This window comes from Lepidochelys kempii, chromosome 1 (assembly GCF_965140285.1).
Source record: "Lepidochelys kempii isolate rLepKem1 chromosome 1, rLepKem1.hap1, whole genome shotgun sequence".
In the NCBI taxonomy this organism is placed as follows: Eukaryota; Metazoa; Chordata; order Testudines; family Cheloniidae; genus Lepidochelys; species Lepidochelys kempii.
This window is the reverse complement of record NC_136380.1, coordinates 239948925-239974817: the sequence shown is the minus strand read 5'-3', so window position 1 is coordinate 239974817 and position 25893 is coordinate 239948925. Positions and strand designations below refer to the sequence as shown.

At 42.1% G+C, this 25893-nt stretch overlaps 1 protein-coding gene across 14 annotated transcripts in view; it reads left to right on the top strand.

Moving 5' to 3' along the window:
* CALD1 (caldesmon 1) overlaps nt 1-25893 on the top strand; it is a 236498-nt gene that overhangs the window by 165743 nt on the left and 44862 nt on the right. Inside the window, exon 1 of one of the 14 annotated variants that reach the window (XM_073319394.1) lies at nt 5183-5478. The exons of the other annotated variants lie outside the window; for them this stretch is intronic. Within the exon in view, the coding sequence (XP_073175495.1) occupies nt 5432-5478 (47 nt within the window). The 5' untranslated portion in view covers nt 5183-5431. Of the gene's footprint in view, nt 1-5182; nt 5479-25893 lie in introns of those variants that run through there. 14 annotated transcript variants of the gene reach the window in all.

Sequence of the window (25893 nt, the reverse complement as noted above, 5' to 3'; positions counted from 1 at the left end):
ACAGTCCTAAACTGCTTGTCATTAGTCTGCAGACATCAGATTCAATTGAGCATAAATACTCCACCTCACAGGTGTTGGCCTTTGAAAGTCATCAAGATTGTCACAGTTTCAGGGCAACTGCACCTCTGTTCTGCCCCTGGTGTTCCCTCAAGGGCACCCACTCTAGGCTTCTGGCTCCCAGCCGTCACCTTTTTTGGGTGGAGACCCATGTCCCAGTCGTTCTGACTGGGGGAATCTTTACGGCTGCGCAGTTCCCTGCCTACACTGTGATATCTCCAATAAGTTGGGCTGCCTAAAAGGCTAGTGTCTGTTCTTTACTTTCTCTCCAGGGGCTATGACCAGTTTGTTGCCCACAGCTATGTTACCACACAGCTCCTTCTAAGCAAGCTCTTTTATTCTTAAGGTGAAAGCACTGCAGAGAAAATATATTAAAAACAATAAAAGATCCTACACACATGCCAGCAGCTTACCAGAGGTCACCCCCAACTGCAACCTATGGGCCTTAATACTATTAATAGTAGGTATAGGTCTCACTTCCAGATTTACTGATTGCTAGTGGTGTGATGGGTTGGATCACAGAAACCCCCTTGGGGCTGCCAACTGATGTGTTGAGACTACTTCTAAGTCTGTTTTCCCTGGCAGCTTGGGACTTCAGTGCCCTGCCTGGTTTGATCCAGACCCGTTAGCCTGCTGCAAACCCAGACCCAGGTCCGAACCATCTCCCCTAAAAGCAGCAAGCTTAACTGAAAGCAGTTTTAAGAGGTGTTCCTGTCTCTGACACTCAGATGCCCAACTCCCAGTAGAGTCCAAACCCCAAATAAATCCATTTTACGCTGTATAAAGCGTATACAGGGTAAACTCATAAATTGTTCGCCCTCTATAACACTGATAGAGAAATATGCACAGCTGTTTGCCCCCCCAGGTATTAATACATACTCTGGGTTAAATAATAAGTAAAAAGTGATTTTATTAAATACAGAAAGTAGGATTTAAGTGGTTCCAAGTAGTAACAGACAGAACAAAGTGAATTACCAAGCAAAATAAAATAAAACATGCAAATCTATGTCTAATACAGTAAGAAAACTGAATACAGATAAAACCTCACCTTCAGAGGTGTTCCAGTAAGCTTCCTTTTACAGACTAGTCTCCTTCTAGTCTGGGTCCAGCAATCACTCACACCCCCAGTAGTTACTGTCCTTTGTCCCAGTTTCTTTCAGGTATACTTTGGGGTGGAGAGGCAATCTCTTGAGTCAGCTGAAAACATAATGGAGCGGTTTCCCAGGTGTTTAAATAGACTTTCTCGTGTGGGTGGACACCCCTCCCTCCCGCTGTGTAGAATCCAGCTACAAAATGGAGTTTTGGAGTCACATGGGCAAGTCACATGTCCATGCATGACTGAGTTCCTTACCAGCCAAGCCACATTCCTGGGAAACCTCAGATGTGGATTGGAGTCTCCGAGTTCATTGTTGGCTTAAGGGCTTCTTGATTGGCCACTTACTGAGGATAGTCTTTTCTCAGGAAGCTGACCAACTGCTTCACTGAGGTTATTTAAAATTAAACAAGTATACAGCCCATATTCATAACTTTGGGTACAAAAATGATACATACATACAAATAGGAGGAATAGATTCAGTAGATCATAACCTTTACAGAGATATGTTTCTTGGCATATGTAGCATAAAACGTATTCCAGTTATGTCATATATACATTCATAAGCATATTTCCATAAAGCCTTATGGGGCGCAGCGTCACAAGTGGTACTTAAATTAGAGTGAACATAAAGAGTGAGCGAGGTGGTGGAAATGGTGCTCCATTCCCGAGCCCCACTGTGCAGGGGTGGCCCAAGTAGCCTGGTGTCACTGTTTGCTCCCCCTGAACGTATACCAGCAGTTTTCAAATGTGGGGCATGCCTCCCAGCGGGGTGTGGGAGAGGGACAGAGGAACATTCGGGGGGAGCAAGTAATGATGCCATGTGGCTTGGGCCATCCCACCAAACGTTCCTCCGTGACCACTTAGGGGGGCACTTCCCACAGTTTGGTATATGTTCGGGGGGCGGGGTAATGCCCTTACATGCCCCTCCCCCAATCCACCCATGCACTCTTCTACTTTACAAAAAGGCAGAGCTTTTCTTCCAGAGAGAAGGTATTAAAAAGCTTTACAGGAACAGAAAGAAGTACTGCAGGAGAACGTGTGTCAAATAGTAATGTTCTTTCTCAACCTGATGGACCTTATGACTTCGACTACATACATAACTCCATATGCCCGTCTAAAAATGAGGCCTCTACAGCATTGGCCAGCAAAACATTATATACCATACATGAAACTGACTGTACCCAGGGATGTGTTCCTCTCTCATATGATGGAGTCAACATCATAAGGTCCTCACAGGAACTGGAAGTCAGCCTTCCAGAGAGGTCAGATTTGCACCTAAGTCCAGATTCTCTCCACATGACAGCATGGGCCATACGACTCTGACAGACCTAGAACTGTCTTATTCAGAACAAGTACAAGAGTGTCTATTAAATACCAGGAAACAATCAACTCACTTGTGTTATGATCATAAATGTAAAAAGGTTCTTTTTGTGGCTAACTAATAATAAACCCAGCTTCAGCTCCTATTCAATCCATATTTGAGTACTTACTTCACTTGAAATCCTTGGGATTCCCCATATCCTCTGAAAAAGTATATCTTGCAGCCATCTTGGCTCATCATAGCTTAGTCTAACAAAAGACTGTATTTAGCTATGATAAGGTAAAAAAAGATCCCTGAAGGATTTAATGAACATCTACCCTCTGGTTAGACAACCAACATCTAGATGGGACCTAAACCTTGTTCTTTTTCAACTCATACAACCTCCTATGAGAGAATGTTCCCTGTTTCATCTCTCTATTAAGAAAGCTTTTATTGTTGCTATTACATCTGTTTGAAGAGTGAATGAGCTGCTTGCTTTCAAAAAGATAAAGTGGTTCTTCATCCACATTCAAAATTTTTCCCCACAGTGGCAACAGAATTCCATCTTAACCAGTCCATGGACTTGCTAGTATTTTTCCTTAGGCCACACTTTCCTTCTGGGGAAACAATACTACACACCTTGCATTCTGAGAGAGCATTAGCCATCAACTAGACTGTTTGTCTCTTATGGGAAAAAGAGTGAAGGCCAGGCAATGACATCCCAATGCCTTTCTCTGTAGGTTAGGCTCTGTATTGATACCTCTTCTGTTCCTCTTCCAGAAGAGCTTAGAGGTCACTGAACTAGAGTGAAGGCTGTTTCCTTGGCCTGTCTCAGACATATTCTCATATTAGAAATCTGTAGAGCTGCCACTTGGAGCTCAATGCATACTTTCACAAAATATTATTATTCCTTAGATCTGGCATCTGATCACGTGCATAATTTGGTATAGCAATATTATAATATTTATTTAACTAGGCCTTCTCATCCCAGTGTCTGAAGGGAGGAGCACTACTTGCCAAACTCCCAAGTGTGGGAATGTGTGGAGGCTGCTCAAAGATGAAATGAAGATTACTCACCTGTTACTAAAGTTCTTTGAGATGGACTCTGTACATTCACACTCACTGCCCATCATCCCCTCTTCCTTGGAGACATTGGAAGGAAGGGGTGGGGGGGGGGTTGGTATGCCATGCCCTCTCTTTTATAGCCCCTCCCCACTGTAGAAATGGAATTCAATGGTTTGACCAGCCCCAGTAATAAGTTATATAGAATTTTTCACCATGAAGGATTGCACACTGTGGCCCAAAATTTCAAGTGTCTGTACACTTTGCACACGTGCAATGCCCAGTGGAAGGAAAATGAATCAGAGTTTCCTGCACGTAGACTTCAGCTTGTGCATGTGCATTGGGAACTGAGGGCCAGAACTTCAGCTGGTGAAAACAGCTGTAGCTCCACTGAAGATGTCAGCTCCCTCAGTTTACACCAGCTGAGGATGTGGCCCTGAGTCTGCAAAAAAATTCACCCTGTTGGTTATATTATAAGACTCACCCAACCATCTTTAAAGCAGAATGCAACAGCTGTTCTGTGCAAATACTACACAATTAAAACTGCAAAGGGAATTTCAGGGAGGCAGAATATAATTACCTGGTTTGAAATTCGATCAGAATGCAAATTAGTACCACTACACTTGTGAAAAATGGGGTGGTATATTTTAATAACTGCAGATAGTGAGAATATCGATTTTGTGTAAAATCCATCGGAAAAGACAGCACCTCCACTAGCATTATGCAGGAAGGACTGGTTCAGTGCATACTCAAAGGTCAGAGTGCCACCTACTGAATCAACCTCACTACTTCTTGAAGCACTATTGATTCTCCCTGGAGGCAACCCATCCAAGTATTAACCAGCCCCAGCCCTGTAGTTTGAGATTTGACAAGATCACAGCCTGGAGTAGAATAGCTGCAGGATCACACAATAAGTTGTTTCAACATGTTCGCAGGCTGTGTGCTGTGTTAGCTTAGAAGGTTATGAGAACCGAGCATGTGGAATTATGGTAAATGATGGTGTCTCAATTTATATGACTTTGTTTGCATTTATGTTCCCTGTGTTATTTACTGGATAAAAGGGCAGAATGCTGAGGAGAGTCTGTGAGGTTAGATCCCACTGCAGTCACATGTTTACTTTGGTCATCAGTGAATGAGAATGTGGTGGTCAAATCCTGACTTCAGAGGGGACTGGGGCTGCTCCACACTTCCCAAGATTTGTCCCAGAGAACATAGAACTGCTTGGAAACGACCCTCTGGCCTTTTCAGCTGTCCGATCCCCACTGACCCTTTAGTGTTTAGACTGGACATGAATACTTACGCTTACGTATTTATACAGTGATTTGTAATTAGCAAGGAGGCTAACATAGACCCTTGTTTTATACTCAGTTACATGTATTCTCCCCTACACAAGCTCAGTCGGCTGGAAGCAGGTGTTTGTTAATAAACAAACACCTTTGCGCTGTATATCTAATTTCAACTCCTCCGTTATCGGCAAACTGGCTGAAACACGAGCACTCCTGGTGAAAACCCTAGGGAAGACTAGAATTTGTTTACCAGTTACCTTACTATCCAGCAGCTGAGAAACCTGTAGGAATTTGTTACTGTAGGTATTAGTCCCAGACATCACAAAGGGGCTCTATTAGAGAGAATACAGTAAAAAAAAAATCTGAGATCATATGATCATAGTGCAGAGGGACCCAGAGGGTGGTGGATATAGGATAGATAACAAGCCTGGTAGTGGGAAAATTCAGACTGTTATCATAGTGCAAAGGGGCTGACCAAATGGTTAGCCTGTTGGCTGGAAAGAGCATCCAACAAGCCTCATGTGCCTGAAAGGATAATGACATTTTTACTATCTCATTCCACGCCCTGATCATCCATCCATTAGCTCACTGAAGCTGGCAGCTGCTTGCACTGACTCATCCATTACAGACATGATCAGCAGATCATACTGCAGGCAGAACTTGTCAAGTCTCTCCAAGTGAGTTCCCAATTTATTGTGATATTTGTGTGACTTTTAGCTCCTCGGTTTTATTTAGAAAATGTTGTGTGATTGTAATGGGGGAGGGAGAGCTAGAGACAGAAGAGGTTGCAGTGTGTTCAGGAGTTGGTTGAGTTTAGAGTAAACATCGGATGGGTACAAAGTTTTTGCTGTTCTTTTTGCTGGACAGCATTTTGTTGTAAAAATATCAAGTTGGGCCCTTTCCTCGCCTTAATTGCATCTATACCTATCTTTGATTTCAAATGTAGAACTTAAATGGCTTTGCTTGGAGGCAGTAGACAGCAGAATATTTCTCCAGACAAGTTATTGATTAAAGTTCTGTGGCTAATGAGAAGTTTGCAGAAGTCACAGTTTATGTGAAAGCTGACCATTGCCTAAGCCTCTGAGTAAATAACAAAGCCCTTATGGCACAATCTATCCCAAAGGTGGGAGGCGTGGGAGGGAAGAGAGTGGAAAAAATCAATTAGATGATATGATATTGCCAAAGAAATTGTCCAAATAACATTTCCCAAGATTTTGTTTGTCCTGTATTTTGCCTTCTCTTAGTTAAATTATAAGGGGCCAGTAATGGGTCTGTACTTATGTTTGGGAAGTGCTGTGAATTAGTGCAATATAATGTTTTGTTTGTAACAATATGAGCCAAGGTTTTCAAAAGTGAGCAGTAGCTTTGGATGCCTCATTTTTTGAAGTGCCCAACACCATAATTGTCAGAGGGTGGTTGGTTGGTACATTTTGGAAATCAAGCCCTTTTAAGATGTATCAAATCAGGCATGCAAAATCCCTAGTCATTTTTGAAAACATTGGTCCAGCATAATGATAATCCAGATCCTGTGAGTTGAATGTAGCTGCTTTGTGCTGCCTCCTTGATAGAATCTTTCCACAGAACCAGCCTGCCCAGCTGTGTAATGATCACCCCCATCAATGGCATAGAGCCAGTATAGAAGCCTCCCTCCTGACAGTGTAAGGGAAGTGGGTGGGCTTCACCATATGCTGCATTTTTGGCACCATTAGGAGCCTGTGTAAATTTGAGCAAACCCGGGATGTTGTTATATACTGTGGGGAACTGGCCTTGCATACAGGGACCGTGCACTGGAGAATGCAGTGGTGAGCTTTGCACTACCTTTGCACACCTCCCCTGACCTGCAGAGTGTGCAGTTCAGCTAGACACTGGTATATAGATTTTCCTGCCCCTGGGAAAAAAATCAGCAATATTATGCCTTATGCATCACAGACCACTGTAAGGCCCATTTAAACTGCCAGAGCGTTGTAATGGGAGGTTAGTGCCAACGAGTATCGGCCCATAGAGATTAACACTGATCATGAGAATGGGGAGATGGCAAGTGAATGCTGTGAACTGCCTGTGTGCTTGATTCTCCTCTCACCCTCTCCTCTCCTCTCTGGTGTAAATCTGGAATAATTCCATGTACATCAATGGAATTATGCCTGTATGAAATTGGTGTGTAAGGACAATCAATCCTTCTGTGTTTAGTGTCTGGCTTATTGTGTTGTTGGTTGCCCACACTTTGAGATATCAGTATTCTTTTCCAAGTGCTGCATCAGTACAGATATAGGTTGACAACCAGAAGCAGTTTTCCTCACAAGCAGTACCATTTTTTTCTGATGAAAAGTTTTTAGTGAATTAAAAATTGTGGACATCATTTTATGGTGATTGTTTTGTCCACAAAGCATCTTTGTGACCTCAAGCTACCAGTGACGAAGACATCTTTACCCTTACCCACAAAGTATCAGTCTACTCCAAAGCACTGTTTTGTGTCTTCATGTTGAAATTCTACCCTTTCTAATGCTGAGACTCAATGTAGTCACTCCAGGTCCTCTTACTTTGCCAATACATCTCAGTATGCTGGGGGGAAAAAAGGAATATGACATTTTTTATAACTTTGCCCAGTGGAGGCTCTTCAGGGGAGGCAAGTGAAGCTTTGCCTTCTCTGTTTTGAATTAGATACAGTATGATCTTTTGCTTCTTGCAAATTCACTCCGATTGTGCCTTTACATATCAGTTTCACTACCTCCTTTAAAATGTCACCAACCTTCACGGCACACTTGTAATACTCAGAAAAATAGATATGCTAAAAATATATTCTTGATATCATATTGATTTTGTTGTTTCTAAATAAACTGGATATAATCCTTTCAGCATGCAGCACGCTGAAAATATAAAGTAGAATCTTTCATCAGAGCCAGTGAATCACTCATGATGACTTGAAAATGTGGAAACCTGGGTAGAAATTTCTTAGTAAGTTCTTAGGGCTGAATCCAACTCCACTGAAGTCAATGGTAGTCCTTCCACTGGTATCACTGAAGGTGAGATTGGTCTTTTAGATTGTTAATTCCTCTGCATAGGACCTGTGCTGTCCGCCAGCAGGTCACGGATTTAGCAAATTTGATTTTTGCATTGGATACATGTTCACCAGTTGATATCTATGCACAAATTTCAGCACAGGGATTGTTCGTGAGCATTTGTTATTTGGAATTCACTGTTCAACATTTGGAATCAGTCACTTAAATCATTTCTGTTCCACACTGAATGATCATGAAAAAAGTAAGAGCGGTGCTAGCAGAATGGGAGAGAGTCTTCAGGGAGCAGTTGAGATGCTGGGGATTGCCATAATGCTGTCTTTACTGCTTCACCCAGGCAATGGTGACAGCAGTAGCATGGTCTACATCACCTGATAAGTAGCATGATCTGAAATCCTGGGTGTAGGATCACTGCTGCTGCTCATACTGATCAGTTTTATTAATTAATTCATTTTAAATCACTCGCTTCTTACTCTCTAGGCTCTCCCTAGTTTCCCGCCATTCTCACTGCCATGCCCTCATGGACTATGACCTGAATTCTCCTTGGACTTGAGGCCCCTCTACGTCACTCTGGCAGGGTAAAGGCCATAGAAGTGTGAAGTGGGCTTACTGTAACTGAGACGACGTCTACACTGGAAGCTTGGGATGCGAGTCACATACCCGCCCTAGCTGTCCTTGAGCTAGCGCGAGTAGAAGAAGCAGCATAGCCGCGCTAGAACTGGTAGCAGCTGCAGAGGCACAGCTGAGCTGTGCGGAGAACATTACCCACCGAAAGCTCGATGAGAGCTAGCGCAAATATGGGTACATGAGCAGGGAAATCACCCCCTAACTTGCAGTGTAGATGCAGCCTGAGAATCAAGACCAATATATGAGATGGCCAGATGAGCACTTTTGACACACATATGCTTGTTTGCACATGGCCAGTATTTATTTTTACTCCCATGTCTTGTAGTAACCACAATAGCAATTCAAGTTGCCACAAATCATGAGGCGTCTAGGGCATTAGGGTTTTAGCTCAACAGGTCAATGAGGACAGTGACTATGGCAAACCGATTGCCCCATCCAAGATTTGTAGCTGGGTTTAGAAACTTTCCAGTTTAATGGAGTCGGAGAGATTCACTGGAAGATCTGAATTATTTTTTGGGTCAGATCACCAACTCCAGTGGAAAAACCTGAGAGAGGAGGACAAAGAGGAAAATTCTGCAAGGTTCAGCTCTCAAAGGTTTCCCTGGCTTGTTCCATCAGAAGAGGTCTGCTCCACCACACAATAATCATGGGGTTGAGTGGCCAGAATATGCAACTTCCCTGAAATCTGTATGGATTTGGGGAATCTGCTAGAGACTGGAACCGGTATACAGTGGTCCTGTGCTTCTACATTAGCTCCAGGTCTTCATGGTTGTCCTCAGTGGGAAGTAGATTGCCAGGATTACAGCCTCTGTCTGCATTAACTTTTGAGGAGATTCTTCACTGGTTGCATTAGGAATTATGTTCATAGTGAATCTGCCTGCCATGTTTCAGTTCCAGTCCTTTCTCAACACACAGGTATAGAGTTGAAACTCCTTTTTGACAGAAAATTTGGGTTTCAAAAAAACCCAAAAATTTTCATGAAAAGTGTCAGTTTTCCTTGGAAAACTTCAACTTTTAATTAAAAATTAAACAATTGAAAACGGAAACATTTTTATTTGGCAAGGCTGCCCTGGTGCCTCATGGGAAATGTAGTTCAGGTGCACATGTCTGCATTTCCCCTCTATGAGACAGGTTCCCCCAACAGACAACATTTTCCATAATGCACCACAGCCAGGGACTCCAATGAGGCACCATGGTGGCTCAGCAAGAGGAGAGACTGTGGTGCATCATGGGAGATGCGGTTTGGCCTGTGATCCCCACCTATAGAGGAGAATGAGGGTATGAGGCTCCTAATTTAATGTTTTGGTTTTCAGTTAAAAGTTTTCAATCAAAATTTGTATGTTTTGTTTCTGAAAATGTTCAGCTTTCAATTTTTTACCAATCTAAATATTCTGGGGACACCCGCCTCCCCCATCCCCTGTTGTGACTAGCCCTACGCAGATCCAGTCCGTGGGGCCTGTGGCAGTGGAGGTGATGGTACCATGAAGGCAGCTGAGCCACCTTTTCCCCCCCCCCCCCTCTTCCATGTGGACAGGGAGAGGTCAGGGCTTGGATCATGGGTGGGATGGTGTGGCCTTGTAGCAGCGAGGATTTATGTTACCTCATTTCTGTGTTGTCAAGCAGCAGCCTACAGGGTATTGGCTTCAGTTACCCTGGGATCAATAACGACCTTTTATATGTACGTTTGCCAATACAATGACCATGTACATTCATATGGTAAGAAGGCCAAACATTGCTGTGTCAGTAAATGAGCATCCACTCCTTTGTATGTGCCCTTTACTATGCTTTACTAATGGTGGCATCATGCTTTGGGGTGCCCACAGAGTAGCAAGAGGTTTCAGCTAGAATGATCAACAGAGAAAGAGTTCGGTGGGATTCAGAATTCAGACCCCATTGAGATGAAGGGGGCAGTTTCTTTTCCTCACAAACGTGTAAAAATAGTTTAGCTTTATTCCATGGGCTACGTTCTCCATCCTGTAGTGAAGAGAGGGGGTGTGGAGAGCTAGCTGAGGCTCCGTGATCCTGGTCAGAACTTCCAAGGAGCCCCTCTAACTTACACTGGTGGCACAAGGTCCTTCAAGTGACCTTACACCGGAGGAGGATAGGGCATAGCAAGACGCTGTTCTGCCGTGAACCTCCCCACCCCCTGCTTATCCCTGCCCAGCCCAGCAAGCTTCCACCTCCCCCTACCCTAATGCACAAGAGGCAGCTGTGCCCGGTCTACCAGTAGAAGCTCCCCTGTTCAAAGAGACTTCTCTGCTGACCATTTCTGGCCAGTTTACCTCTCCTTTGTTCCATTGAATGGCACTTAATCGACTGGAGAATCCAAACCTATATGTTCAAAAAACAAACAAAAAATAATTCCCCTCCCTGGGGCTACTAACAGCAGCTTTTGAATATTAAAACTTAGATTTAAATACCTGTTACTTTTCACTCCTTTTTGCATTTCATTTCCTTTGCACCGTGAATTGGCTTGCTTTTCTGCTTTGTTTTACTCTCTGGTTCTCTTTTGCACTAATATTGTATCTGTTTTCTTTGGGATTCCAACACAGGAGACTCTTGAAAGAAAGAGAACACTGATTTTTCTTTTTCATTGATGATGATTTTATTTTTTAATGCCTCTGACCCTGCAAACTCTAATGCTCATGACTAATCCCAGGTACTTAATTAAGGTTACTTGTGGTTATAAGTGTTTGCAGGATCAGGGCCATAATAATTTACATCTATAAAGGTTTTAATACATTCCTCATGCATCCAACCCATTGTTTTCATTTTACAAAATCTGATAAAATGTGAAGCCCAAACTGAGTTGATGCTGCCCCTTTAATTTAAGACTCAGACTTTTTCTCTCCTCCGTTGTTTTATTTTTTTAATTGCTTGTTTTGTGTGCTGATGTGCGGTACATAGTGTTAAAGCAACTATTGGGGCCAGAGCTTTACTGCATGGAGAGTGTCCTAATAAGGGAAGAAAAACAGCTCTTATTGATGAGGTAAGAGAAATCAGGCAGTGGATAATTTTTTTGCTGATTGAGAAGGATAAGGTGTGGTTTGGCAGGTACTACATTGGTTTGGCTAGTTGCTGACACAGTTTGTCTCTTTTACAGTTCAAATCCCTTGCAAAACAGACAGTCAGGAAGATCTTTTTTCTTCTTCTTCTTTTCACAAACCCTTAGCGTGGCCATAAAATCTCAATGTGACGCAGCCTGGATGTGGTAATGAGAATTTAGTACAAATCTAACAGTGGTGTATTGTAGTCACTTCTGAAGAAAATCTGGGTCTAGCTCAACCGACATGTTTAAACATAATTTTCCATGTGTCTCATTACATATCTAATGAATCTAAAGTAATTTTCCAAGCTGTCAAATATCAGAATATTCATGCTCTAGTTAGAGAAATTACAGCCCAATTTTCTCCATTCCCAAATCTCTCTCATCTGATGGGAAGTCCATACTTCAGACTGCAGCCATTCTAGTCAGTACTGCAGATTGTTCAGCTGTTGTTTTGGGGTTGTTTTTCCCCCAAATGCTTTGAAATTTCACATTAATTAAGTTCAGCATTTTCAATAACAAGTTAAGTATGTAGGTCCAAATTCTGTACTCGCCCCAGTATAAATCTGAAGTAAGTGGTGTTACTCTTGTTTAAACCAAAACTGAAGGTAGAATCTGATTTCTGTTGTCTTTTCTTTTTCTGTCTCCATTTGTTGCTTGCTGACTGAAATACTGAGCCAAGTCTTTGGCCCCTCTTAAGTCCATTTTGTATTGCTCCAGCAGCACAAAGGGAGCTTAAAGTTGTTTTAAGGCAGCTGTTGAAGATTTCTCTAGTGAAGGGAATCCTAATTTGGCTTAGTCCTGTTGGGTTCTGGGAAGTGGGCAGGCACAAGTCCACCCACGGGTAAAGGCTCCTGCCCCAGCCTAAGGGGAGGAACCACTGAGCCCGGGAATCGAATAAGTACGGGGGACAACAAAAGAGAAAACAAGGACAGGTGTGAAGGTTAAAGGGTCAAAAATAGGGAACTGGAAGGGGACACCGAGCAGAGAAGCCCGGACAGTACCCACTGCTCCTCGAAAGTGTCAAGGGAGCCAGCGGACCGGTTTGGCTTAGTGGCAGAGAGGTCATTCTGAGGTGGACTGAGAATGAGGAGTGGATATGTTAGGGCAGGTGTGACTGTTATATGCCAAATTAGTGCAACTCTAACTTGTGCTGGCAGCCTATTTATCTGCTGGATATGGGACTGGGTATAGAAATGGCATAACATGACCTATTTGCTCCGTCTCCCTCAGTACACCAAGCTTTGTTCTTGGAGACCTAGCCTTTTGCATTCAAGAAAACTAATGATTCAAGTAGTAAGTGTCTAGCTTTCACTGACATTTAACTTTTTATTTTCTGTTTGAGAAAACGCTTGACTGAGTCTTTCAATCCCTCACAGTGTGTTTTTTCTTTTTAATTTAATAAATCTACAGGACATATCCTGTTATGGTGAGATTAGTTTATTATAGGCGTAGGATGTGAAAGATAAATTGAGATGATAATAGAACAGAAAAGAAAAATAAAGTCGCTATAGTAGGGAGTGGTGAAACAATTTAGATAAAGTAAGAAACACACAGAGTTAGGAGTGAGTTACTCTCCTCACACTTTGGTGGGAGCTGTATTAATTGCTATAGAATTTAAAATTGAATTGCAGTCCCTTTTGGGTGCAGAGTAAACCTTCTGAATGTGAACCGAAGCACTATTGTTGTCCTGAGTATGCAGATGGATTGAAACAAGAGCTGTGAGAGCTCTCAATGGGGTGTTAATTCTATAGCCTAATGATGGACTAATTATCATCATTAACTATTTTAATATTGCATCATTTTAGCAGGAACATCCAGCTTTTCTGAGACTGTGACCTTCTTTTCTTTTATAGTCTGACAATAACAACATACTCCTTCACCAAAACCAAAACCTTTCTTGAGGTTCAAGAGTTTGGTTATCATCTTTCTTCTCTTTATTTTTTATTTGTTCTTTATTATTTTATTTTTTATTTATTTATTACCTTTTTTCATATTTCTGTCTTAACCAGAGCAAGAAATATTTGAACTCTCATGACAAAGCCAATGCCAACAGGATTTGGAGCACCAGTCAGTACAGTTAAATTTCTGACCCTGAACTGTGAACCATTTTGAGATTATTATTGTTATTTTATTTATGTGTATTGTGATGGCACCTTAGAAGCTCCTACTTATGAACCAGGACCCCATTGTACTAGGAGCTGCACAAACATGGAACAAAAACATGGTCTCTTCCACAAAGAGCTTAAAGTCTAAATAAGAGATTAACTCCTTGCTGATCAATAGATCACTTTGAAAAGTTATAAACTTAAACAACAATAAAACCAAAAAGATTTGGGGACAGTTCTTTAGCCCATGCCGTGGTAAGCTGTGGGCACTTGTTTTGTCCTGAGTTTCTATGGAAAGTGATGGCGTGTCTTAGAGATGTGAGATAAATACATTTATGAATACAGGATACAAGATCATGGCTTCTGCTTGGTTCATTGTAGCCAAATTGCCTGTAGGTTTTTAGCCATAAAAGTATATTACGTGTTTCTGAACAGGAGGTTTTGGCTTGCCAAGTTCCGTATGCTTTATGTTCAACCCTGGAGTCATTTGGGTACAATTACAGCAATACCTTGCTGGCACCGTTTTCATTATCAACTCCATTTTCTGAGGGATTTGCCTTTATAACTCAGCAGCAGGAGCTTGGGATGAGCAAGATTCAAAAGGCTCAGTGCAGTTGAGATAAGCATCCAAAAATTGTACAGATCGCTTACATGTCAAAACTAACCTCTGGAACAGCCTCAGTGGAACCATTAACATCTATTTATAAAGTAGGGGCCCAGTACAGATTTGGAGGTTCGGTTTGACACCACCTTGGCAGTCCCCATTCCCTCTCCATGACAGTCCAACTCTTTTCCGTGTACAATGGCCTCTCCCCCATAAGAGGCCCCTTCCCTGGCTTCCTCTCTGCCAGGCTTCTCCCCATTTGACTCCCTCCCTGCTACTCTCCCTCCCCCCCCAATCAGGATATTCTGAAAAGTCCTAGTGGGTGGCATCTCTTTTCCCACATTCTGATTCTCTTGAAAACCTCTCACCAGTTTAACTTAGCATTAGATATTAGCTACACTTGATAAACAAGGTGAAATATTTATCATATTTTTGCCCCTCTGCTGAGCTATAGCAGATGCCCAGGGCCTTGCAGATTAGTTTCCCATTGGATAAGAAATCACTTACCCAGACTCTGGGTATATTCTTAGTGCAACTTGTTTTCTTTACCACGTACATACCAGTCCTGGAATAGAAGTGGTCTCAACCACCATGCAGGCAATCACGTCTCTCAGGGATCTCAGCAGAAACACTGATGCCCAATTCTCAGGGAGTAATTCTGCCTCAAAAGTTGACTGTAGTTAAAGAGATTAAGGCAGAGAACAAACTCCCTTGCTGCTTGTCACAGTTCACCCGTAAGAATCTACATAACAACACAGAATTTTCTTCTAAGACTAAAAACTTGTTCACGCACTATACGACCTTGTAAAACTTTGGGTAACAATGCTATCTCTTGACTGCTGCCATCCCTCTCACTCCCTCTCTCTGTCTGACAGTTCTCCATCTTTATGATGCTCATTGAGACTGTTTGTGACCTGAATAGTCACTCAGGACCAAATTTTCCACTCCAGTACCACTCCTTGTAGTTCAACTGAGTACAGTTATAGTTGAGAGCAGAATTTGGCCCTCTGTCTTGGACAGACCTTACTTAACCCTATTCTGTTTGATGACCCAGTTCCAGGATTGCTGTTACAGGAATCCCTTTGTCTGGTGGTGGTGCAGTGGGAGGAGGAGGCTGGCTAGGTGGCTAGGCAGCATCCAGTACTATTGGCAGACTCCATATTGGGCCCCACTGCCACTGAGTTAGAACTAGGATTGCTCAGGAAGTTCAACAATACTTAGCACGTATGTTGCGCTTTTCATCATTGATGTTTTGTACAAGTGTTATTTAATTATTTACTTTGAGGCATATTCTGCCCTAACTTACATCCATGAACTCTCACTTCTGCCAGTGGGATTGCATGAGGTGTATATGAACACAGGTTTCGACCTTTGTGTCCCAGAATTTGGCTTCTCTGAGCATGAAGGATTTTAATTCAGTGATAACCTGGGCCGTGAAAAGGCTGATACTGTTGCTGGGCTTCAAAGGTAACAGGTGTCCATCAGGAAGGGAGTTTATTAAAGGATCGTAGGGGTGAATAAAGAAGCTAGAGATGTCTATTGAAGTGCCATGGGGAAAGGAATAGCAGAGACTACTTGTGTGTTGCAAGAAGAGCGAACCAGCAAGACCTACTGGAGCACTGGAATGAAGAAGGAGGCAGTAGCCATTTTGGGATCAGTTCCTATTAGGTACAGGAAGGGAGATACTGGAGCCTTGGCTGAATTGTCCTGAACCTTTAAAAAAAAATGTGTGAATGTGCTGATGGAGTTTTGGGCAAAAGTTCAGAAGGAGATTCTTTTTGTATCCGAAGTACCCAGCCCTAATGCATTCATTCAGCACTGTGTATTAGCAGTAAAGCATTTTATGTGCTATACCAATGTAGAACAGTAAGGTGGCTGAACCTATAAGTACATTCCAGCAGATGAGCTTACACGAGGGAGATATTTTTCACAGTCTTTTACTTCAAGTAGAGCTGGACTGGAAGTGGATTTTCTGTGTTGTGGGAAATTCTGTGATTTCAAAAACTTTTCTGTTCCAAAATGGAACACAAACAAACATTTCAAAATTTTCCATGAAAAAAAAAATTGAAAAACAAAACAAAATGGTTTTGGGCTTGATCAAAATGTGTAGTTTCTGTAAAAGCTAAATGTTTCATTCTGATTTTGAAGTTTTTTTTAAAATTACAATATAAAAGAAAATAAATTTCTAAGCGAGAAGTCATTTTGAAATGAAAAATCTAAATATTCTGTCCCGAAAATGTTGAAATGTTCCATTTCAACAGATTGAAAAGATTCACGTTGGGGTGTTTTTGTAGATGAAATGTTGTCAAAATTGACGTGTTTCTTCAAAACCTTTTGCTTTCAATTAATAGACATTTTCCTAAGGAAAAACATTTTGCCAGAAAATATCCAACCAACACTTTCTTCAAGCTTTATGACGAAAAAAGTGTTTTCAAATTAAATAAAACTATTTTACTCAAATCTGTCTATGCAGGTACTGGTGTGGCCCCCACCAAAACATTCTTGGGAGGTAGAATTATTCCCATTTTACAGATGGGGAATTGGGGCACAGGGAAATTAAATAATGTATCCAGTGTCACACAGGAAATTTATGAAAGAGATGGGGACTAAGTCCAGATCTTCTGAGTCCCAGTGCAGTACCTGAACCACAAGAAAAAGGGTCCAGTTGAGCTAAAACAAAGCCATCTTATTGCTATGGTTTGGAGGATTGCCTTTCCCAAAACTCTTTGGTTAGGTAGAACACTGCTAACCTCAGTACATCTCTCTGTGAATAACTTTCTCCTAAAGTCCCATCTGTCACGGAGTGTGGGGGAGTCAGGGTCCTGCACCCCCACTTCCTGAGATTCACCGTGACTCTCAACCAGCCAGTAAAATGGATGGTTTATTGGACAACAGGAACACAGTCCCAAACAGAGCTTGTAGGTACAACCAGGACCCCTCAGTCAAGTCCTTTTGGGGGCCAGGGAGCTTAGACTCCAGTCCTGGGGCTCCCTCCGTTTCCCAAGGCAGCTCCAAACTGAAACCCCCTCCAGCTGTCTCACAGACTCTCCCCCTGGTTCCTCCTCCAGCCTTTGTCCAGTTTCCTGGGCAGAAGGTGTCACCTGACCCCAACCCCGCTCCTGGGCTCTCATGTTACATGCTCAAGTATCATCCCTCAAGGAAAGTCTCCCATCCCTAATGCAGACAGTCCCAGTAAAACTCCCCTGCAACATTCCCAGGTCAATACCCCCCAGTCCCTGCTGCGTCACACCATCTAATGTGTGAAAATCTCCCTTGGACATCCCCTTCACCTTTGCAGTGTTGGTGAGACAAAACTATGTTTTTACCATTTGCCTCAATTGTGCTACAGCCTTGCTGCAAAATCCAAGGCTACAGCACGTTATGAGAACTTGGCTAAACTACAGTTTGGTCCCATCTACCTTGCAAGACTGGTGTGTGTTAAGGGAGAACCATGTTGTGACTGGGTCTTCCAGGGTGATAGTTTCCACAGTGTAGGTGGGGCTGGAAGAAAGAGAGTTTAGGCAACTAATTTCTCCTTGAGCCATTAGTTAGAAGTTGTGCTTCAAGAACCCAACTTTTTTCAGCAGTTCAAGTGAGGGAAGCAGCAAGTTAACTTCCTGTCAGTTGATGCTAGTGCAGGGCCTCTCCACCCTGTCACAATAGTTTTTTTCCCACACACTCAGACAGTATCAACTTGATCTATCTCACAGTGCTTCAAGGGGGCGTCAGATTGTGCTGAGACACGCTGAGCCTCTGGCAGCCTTTGAGGGATCTTTGAGGGATCATGGCTTGGAGATGCCTAACCGCAAAGGAAAAGGTACAACTACCTCCTTTCCCACTCCCCAGCTCCCACAACGTGTTTTAAACATTGAAACTTCTGATTAAAAATACCTGGCAGCAGAAGATATTAAATAAAAAAGTGTCATTATGACATGGCCTTAGGCTACTGCTTGCTCAGAGAAAAACAAGAAAATGTAGAATAATGTGCTTCTTTGTTCAGGACTCTGCCAGTAGAGAAATCTGAGAACAATCTGCTATCCCAGTGGATATCATACTTGCTACAATACCCATGCTCAGTGATGGTAGTCAGTGGAGGGCAGAGGTTAGAGCAGAGGACTAGGAGCAGGGATTCATCCAATAGCTTCTACAATTCCCATTTGAAGTCAGTGGAAAGACTCACATTGATTTCAGTGGTCTTTGGATCACATTCTTAAGTTCTGGCCTCAGCTGTACCACTTATGTGGTCTTGGGTAAATCCTTTATTCCTCAGTTTCCCTTTCTGTAAATTGGGATAACAGTACCCATCTTGTGGAGTACATAAAGCTGTTACGATGGTTAATTCACCAGCGGTTGTAAAGCACTTTGAGATTTTTTCATGAAAGGAGCTTTGCAAGTGCCAAGTATTAGTGTAACAATGATTGGGAAATAGCCATCACTCTGAATGTTCATCCTGGAAATTTAATGGATTACACCAGGAGCCTTGGCACTTAAATATATTTTGTATTTAACAATGAATTTTCAGTTACTGTGTCTTTAAAATGTGAATTCTGTCCTGGTGAAAGGGCTCAGGTTTCAATGCCTCTGTTCTTCCACAGAACACGTATTACAGCATGGGCAGTGGTACCACAAGCTTCTGCTACACTAGCCTAACTAGCTCCAATCACTGTTCTGGAGTGATCATTTGTAGGGCTTAGAAAGCAGCTCATTCTCCAGCCATATTCAGTCCTCTGTCTCTCTACTGAGATTGCCAACTGGGTAAAAATGAACAAAGCAATATCTATTTGGATAACTTGCCTATCTACTGGGCTGGACCCAGACAAGTACCATAGAAGTCCTAGGTAAGTGTTAGGTTTCAGGACAAGAACAACAGAGAAGGCTGGGAGCAAGCTGAGCACAGCAGCTCTGAGCTGCCAGTCAGGCGGGAGGGTGGATGGGCGTGGAGAATAGAAAAGTGTGCTGCTGAGTTATGAACAGAGCTTGGTGAATAATTTGTTATGAGCACGTACTCAGTGAATATTGCACCCTTTTCTGCTCAGGAAGAGCACATTTTTCAAAATTGGCTGAGTGATTTAGGGCTTGTCTACATGGCAAAATTGACCAGGACAGCTATTGTAGAATAAACTGTTCTGCAATTGGTATTCCAGAATAAACTCCCCACATGGAAACCATTCCAGAATAAAAGTGATTTTGTTCCAGGATAATTACTCTCCTTTAGAAGTGCACTAATTTTTCCAGAATAAAGTGTCCACACAGGTAGCTATTCCAGTCAATTTTTCCATGCAGACAAACCTTTAGGAAACTACATCTCATTGAAAGACAACGGAATTTAGGGACCTAAGTCACACAGGCATTTCTGAAAAATGTGTCCATATTTTCTTGCAAGCAGATTGTCATTTTCTCTTATTTATTAGTTTTTCAAAATGAATGTTTGGATATTTTCTGTCAATAATTCTTGGTTCTGAGATAATTTGGTAACAAATATTTGATACTTGAAATTGGAGGTATTTTGACTGGACATTCAAGTTCTGCAGCATGTTTCTCTTCCCTAACTGGATAAGAGTAACTCTCAGCTTCAGATTTCCAGTATGAATATTCACTTATTGTGAATTACAAATTCATTTTCCATAAATATTTTATAGTATTCACTTAAAACACTATTTTGGCAAACTTTCCTGCCAGTAACCTAATTTGCTAGAATATTAATGGAAAGTAACTAATAAAGGGACATGAACAAACTTGAAGTATATGTGTTTAAAAATTCAAATGAATATATGCAAAATATATTTTGCACTATTTGTCCAGCTCTAGTTATGAATCATTGTATTGAAAGTTTGCAGCTTTTAAAATGGCCCTTTCTGTAAATTGTTGCACAAACTGGGCGAATCATAGTAACAATAGTGTGCTGTTAGTAAAACTGTACATGAACTTGCATATCTTTATTGGGCACTTCCTTTGTGGGAAGAATTTTTACCTTTCATGAAGGTGGAAGACATACCAGGATTAACTTTCAGAGTCATGCATGGAATGTATCTACCTATAATCCTGTTAGCAAACAACAGGATCAGTGCTCATGATTCCTCTACTGTCTCATTGAAATGGTCTCCTAATCACCTGCACTGTTGCCAACAAGTTTCTTAAGTACATGAAAGAGAGACAGAGGCTTGTTTTTGAAGTCCTTTTTAAAAACAGACATAAGTTTTCCTTAAAACAAATTCTCCACACACAGTATCCATCTAGTGTTTGTGCAGAGAATTAGCTCAGGCAAAACTTTGTGACATCTGATTCTTGTTAGTTCTTTTCCACACACCATATGTTGTAGCGCTGAACATATTTGTAATACCATTTTTTCCCTAATGTGGTTTATTTCAGTTAACATAAGACTTCACAGTCCACTGTGTTTCAGTGTGTGTCATTTGCGAAAGCAGTTGCTTTCGCGTTGTCTACAGCTTTTATTTCAGTATTTAGTCTGCTGCAATGTGAGAGGGGTTGTCACCTTTTTGCAATTTTTTTTTTAGAGATTATTTTCATTTGATGTTCTTGGTGGTGAAGTGATGTCTGACAAAGTTAATTCCTTCAGACTCCTTTTGTAAAAAACAACAACACCATGCTGCATGCATTGTTCATGCAGCACAGACTTTCCTGTATTTCTGGAAACGGTGGTGGGTGTCTTCAGAGACACCTCTGGCCCTGAGCAATAATAAATTACTTCAGGAGACAGCACCACCCCTATATTCTCAGTGGGATCATTCAGAACCTTAGGCCCTTCTATTCACGGGTCCCAAAATAGTATTAACTCTCATCTTCGAGATTACACAAAAAATAGGCCCTGACCACTTGTAGTCATTAAAGATCATGTGGCACTTTTGGCAAGAGTGAGGGAGTTAGCCCTGCCATCCTGAACAAAATGCAGTTTGAGTACATATATTCTACACAATTCCCTTGCTTTTTTGATCAGTTATGGCGGCATTCTTCACTTCAAGTTTTAGGTGCTCAAAGCCAATCAAAACACGGGGAAATTATTTTTTTTATTAAAATTCACAACTTTTGCAACCTCACAGCTTTCTAAGGCGATGTTTGGCTGAAATGTCACATCCACCCTGGCTGCTTGCGTGCATGATGGATGGCTATATGTTGTAAGTTTGTTGTGCAGTTGAGGAGTTTATGAGGGCATTTGGGTGTTGTGATGTGTGGGTGGTGAACACGTGATTGAGGTTGGTCTGGATGTTAACGTTGTCTTAACTGGGTGATTTCCTTGTTTTTAGTGCATGTTTGGATAGGAAATTCACTTGAGCAACCTTAACTCAAAATTGACAAAGCTTTTTGTGCGTGTTATCTATATTGAACATGCTCCACTTGCATATTACATCAATTCTATTTATTTTTCACAAGGGAAATGAAATGCAAGTATTGGTGTGTTAAGAAAGCTGTCTATTTCCTAGTGCAGCACTGTCAGACTTACATGTGCACAGAAAAATCTTCCAAATAGGAAACCAGGATGAAAAGTGGAGGAAGAGATGAAGTTGAGAGGCCAGGGACTAGGTTTCCAGATCAGAGAGACACATTTAAATTTATAAGCACTCAGCTTTTGCATTTCCTGGATCCTAGCTTCTTTCCTATATGCTAATTTGGATGGGTGCATCCGATTTTTTTTTTTGGTTATTATTATCAACACTAGAAATAAAAATAAATTTAGACCACATTATCTGTTAAAAAAAAAAAAAAAAAATTACTGCAATTACAGGCCAAAATTCAGATATGAAGCAAAAAGTGGTTTAAGCTCATTCCCATTACAGTCCCACACTACCACCTAGGCCTAGCCTACACTGGTGAAGCTTTGCTTACATTTCTCATTTCTGCTGCCACCAAGGTAGCATGTGCTGGAGGAAACTTGTGCTGTGCGCACCACAACCGTAAATGCTGCTCTGAGCAGAGTTATAAGACTAGGTGCTTAACATACCAAGGGTCCCCTGGAACCCTGTTTGCATTACATCTGCTACCAGGGCTACTGTCAGCAGAGTTGAGCCAGAGGTAGGTACAGTGACTAAGGGTGTGGCTATACTACCCGCTGGATCGGCGAGCAGTGATCAATCCAGCGGGGGTTGAATTATTGCGTCTAGTCTAGACGCAATAAATCGACCCCCAAGCACTTTCCCGTCGACTCCTGTACTCCACTGCCGTGAGAGGCGCAGGCAGAGTCGACGGGGGAGCGGCAGCAGTTGACTCACCGCAGTGAAGACACCGCGGTGAGTAGATCGAAGTACGTCGACTTCAGCTACGTTATTCACATACCTGAAGTTGCGTAACTTAGATCAATCCCCCCATCGGTGTAGACCAGGCCATAGTTGTTTTGTAAAAGGCCTAGTAAAGACACCTGTGTACAATCCCTCAGGCTGTTTACATGCTACTACCATGTGTAAGAAAGTCTAAGGTATAACTGTAGTAGGATGGAGGCTGTTGATATCTTATATAACTTGTATCTTCTTCTGACATCTTGGTGGGTAAGTTATAGGAAAAAACTTCACCTACTGAATTACCAGGAAAGCTGTCTGTGCTGCACTTCTTCTCAAATACAACACTGAGCAGGCCCAGTCCTGCTTAGTATGTGAGCTCTGATAGGATCACAGCTTAATGTGTCTGGGCTGCAGATGGGATGGTTTAATTCAGTAAAATTCTCCTCCTTGCTTGTATTTAAAGAAAGGCTTGGATATCAGGAAAGACTCGATGAGAGCAGAACATTTGTACAGAAATCAGTTCAGTTGGTCAGTAATTGTAAGCTATCCCTTCTGCAATGACTTCAGACTCTTGTGTTTCAATAGGAGCTTGATCCACAAAGGGACTGAGGTGTTGCAACTCTGAGTGCCTAACTTTTAGGCTCCGAGAAAATAGAGGAATACACTGTGATCCACAAAGCCTGAGTTAGTAAGCCTAACAGAACAAGGAATAATGGTCTCAAGTTGCAGTGGGGGAGGTTTAGGTTGGATATTAGGAAAAAAATTTTCACTAGGAGGGTGGTGAAGCACTGGAATGCGTTACCTAGGGAGGTGGTGGAATATCCTTCCTTTGAGGTTTTTAAGGTCAGGCTTGACAAAGCCCTGGCTGGGATGAGTTAGTTGCGGATTGGTCCTGCTTTGAGCAGGGGGTTGGACTAGGTGACCTCCTGAGGTCCCTTCCAACCCTGATAATCTATGATTCTATGATTCTATAGATGCCTAGGCCCCTATAGAATGGGGAGAGATAAGTGCTTTAGAAGGTGATCCACAAAAGCCAGTACTCTAGGTGGGAGCCATCTAAGCTAGCCAATGGGAGATGCTGACAAGAGAGGTGTATGCTAAGTCCTGGCCTTCTCATGGAGATAGGCACCTAAGTCCAGCAGGGAGGTACCTATTTCTACTTAGCGATCTAGGGATCCAGAATGGGAACCTGCCACCTAGAGTCAGGCAGCTTGGGCGCCTAAGGCATTATTTGTGGGAATGAGTCAGGCACCTGCATCACTCCACACAAAATGGCAGGAGGTGCTGGTGGTGCCCAACTTGCTCCTTTTAGTTCAGTAGTTAAAGTACGTTCCTGAGCAGTGGGAGATCCCTGTTCAAATCCTTTCTCCCCACCCACCCCAAGGCAGAGGGAAGAATTGAACCTGGGTCTCCACAAACCAGGTGAGTGCTGTAATCACTGGACTAAAAGTTGTAATGTGGGCACACCTCCACCTCCTGCCAGATTTTGAATTTGGATGGGTCCTGCTAGGTGGCCTTTGAGCACCCCTACTGGATTGGGCCCTGACCATGATTTAGGCAGCTGAATGTGTATCTTCCCATGGTTTATTGCTGGAGTTTAAGTGGGAGGGAGGCAGCAATGTGCATGCCTAGAGGCAGACACTTAGGCCCAGAGGGAATTTTTATCCTGAAAATTTAGGCACTGAGTGAGTTTAAGTGCCTACAGCATTCGGTGGGAGTTTTGTTCCTCACAGTGGAGCCAAAACTGGGATTTAGATACCTTAAACCCAGATTTAGCCTTCTAAATCTGGGGTTTAGGTGTTGAGTATCTTTGTGGATCTGGGCTCTGCTTCCTAGTCACAATCCTGTTTCACTTTCTGCCCCAGCCTGTAGCTGAGGAACAACCCTGTGTGTGATCCTGCAGTCTGTTTTAATGGAAATTTCCAGAATTTCATAAGTGTAAATGCTGACTGAGAGTGGAAAATGGGCATGTGCCCTCTAATTTGTTACTATCCCAATGATTTTCCCTTCAGAAAGACTGCAGAACTCATCATGTGCTTTCACTCCAATCCCCCCACCAGTTTTTCTTATGTGATTGCACCTTTGCTGAACTCAGCATCGTGGTTGACTGAAAATAGGCTTGTAGCAACAAAAACTTTTTTTCAGCCTTAAATATTTCTGATAATTAGCAACGGTGGCAAGGTAAATTAGTAAAAATAAAACCACATTCAAAAGTTTCACTCTCCCAATCTACTATTTCATAAAAAAATAAAACTGAAGGAATCTTTTCTTAAATTACAAAAGTACTGTACAGGCGGAATCCTGAAATCTTTGCTTGCTTTTTCATTCAGCCTTCCTTACTCAAGCAGACCTCCTGGTGACTTCACTTGGAGTTTAGGCCGAGTAAGAAATCAGTAAAAAGTGAGTTAGAGCTTCATTTATTATTTATTTATGTTACAGTCATGCCTAGAGACCCCAGCCTGATTCAGTGCCCCATTGCACATACCTGCAGTGAGAGGAAAGTTGATGATTTCGTTTGCAGCAATTGTGGGTAATATTGTGAAACAAATCCCGATGTCATGTCTTACTCAGGCTAAAAGCCCATTATTTTCAATGGTCATGTTGCCTGAAAAGGACTGAGTAAGGGTTTGACCTATTGTGGTTTGGAATATGACATTTGTAATAAACCACTAAAAAGTAGAGGTGGTCACATAGAATAGAAAGCAATTTGCTACAGTAGCAACAAATACAGCAATGATCACAATGGCATGCGCAGATGCAGATTAACTTTTACTGTCTTCCTTTGAGATTCAAGCTTTAAATCTTTGTTATGTGCACTTCTTTGAATGGCCCAATATGAATATGTAGGGCAAACTGATTTCTGGGTGAATTCCACTAAGCTTTAGGGAAAGCAGTCATAGACTAACAGTCAGTGGATCAAAGCCCATAAGAAACTTGGCTAATTATTGTTTTCTTCTCGGTTACTGTTGTGTCTTTTTCTTAAAGCCTCTGAATTAAAACAGGTTTAATACTGTACATTGCTCATCTATTGTGGATGAAGTGAAACTGCAAACCATTATAGACTCCACATGTTGAGAGAATTACAAACTTTACTGGGACACTTCCAACAAACCCTTTTATCTCCATATAATATATGTTGGAGGCAAAGTTGACATTATTTCAGTAGCTGAAGGTTTTTACCCTTCATGTTTACAGCCCTGCATGTGATTTGTGCTGAGGTACTCAGAGGCAATTTCCAGAGCTATTTGGATGTGGTCAGAGAATCTGCTTGCATTTCACATTATGAAACAGATCATCAGTTTTCTGCCATGAAAAAATAACAGGGGCACGCATGAGTCATTTTGCCTTTGTACACAATAAGGCAGTGATATGATATGCTGGCTTCAACTGCAAGGTCTGGGTTTTAGGACCTGGATCTAAAGATAAAACAATTGTGTCATCATGAACCAGGGAACTGTGGGG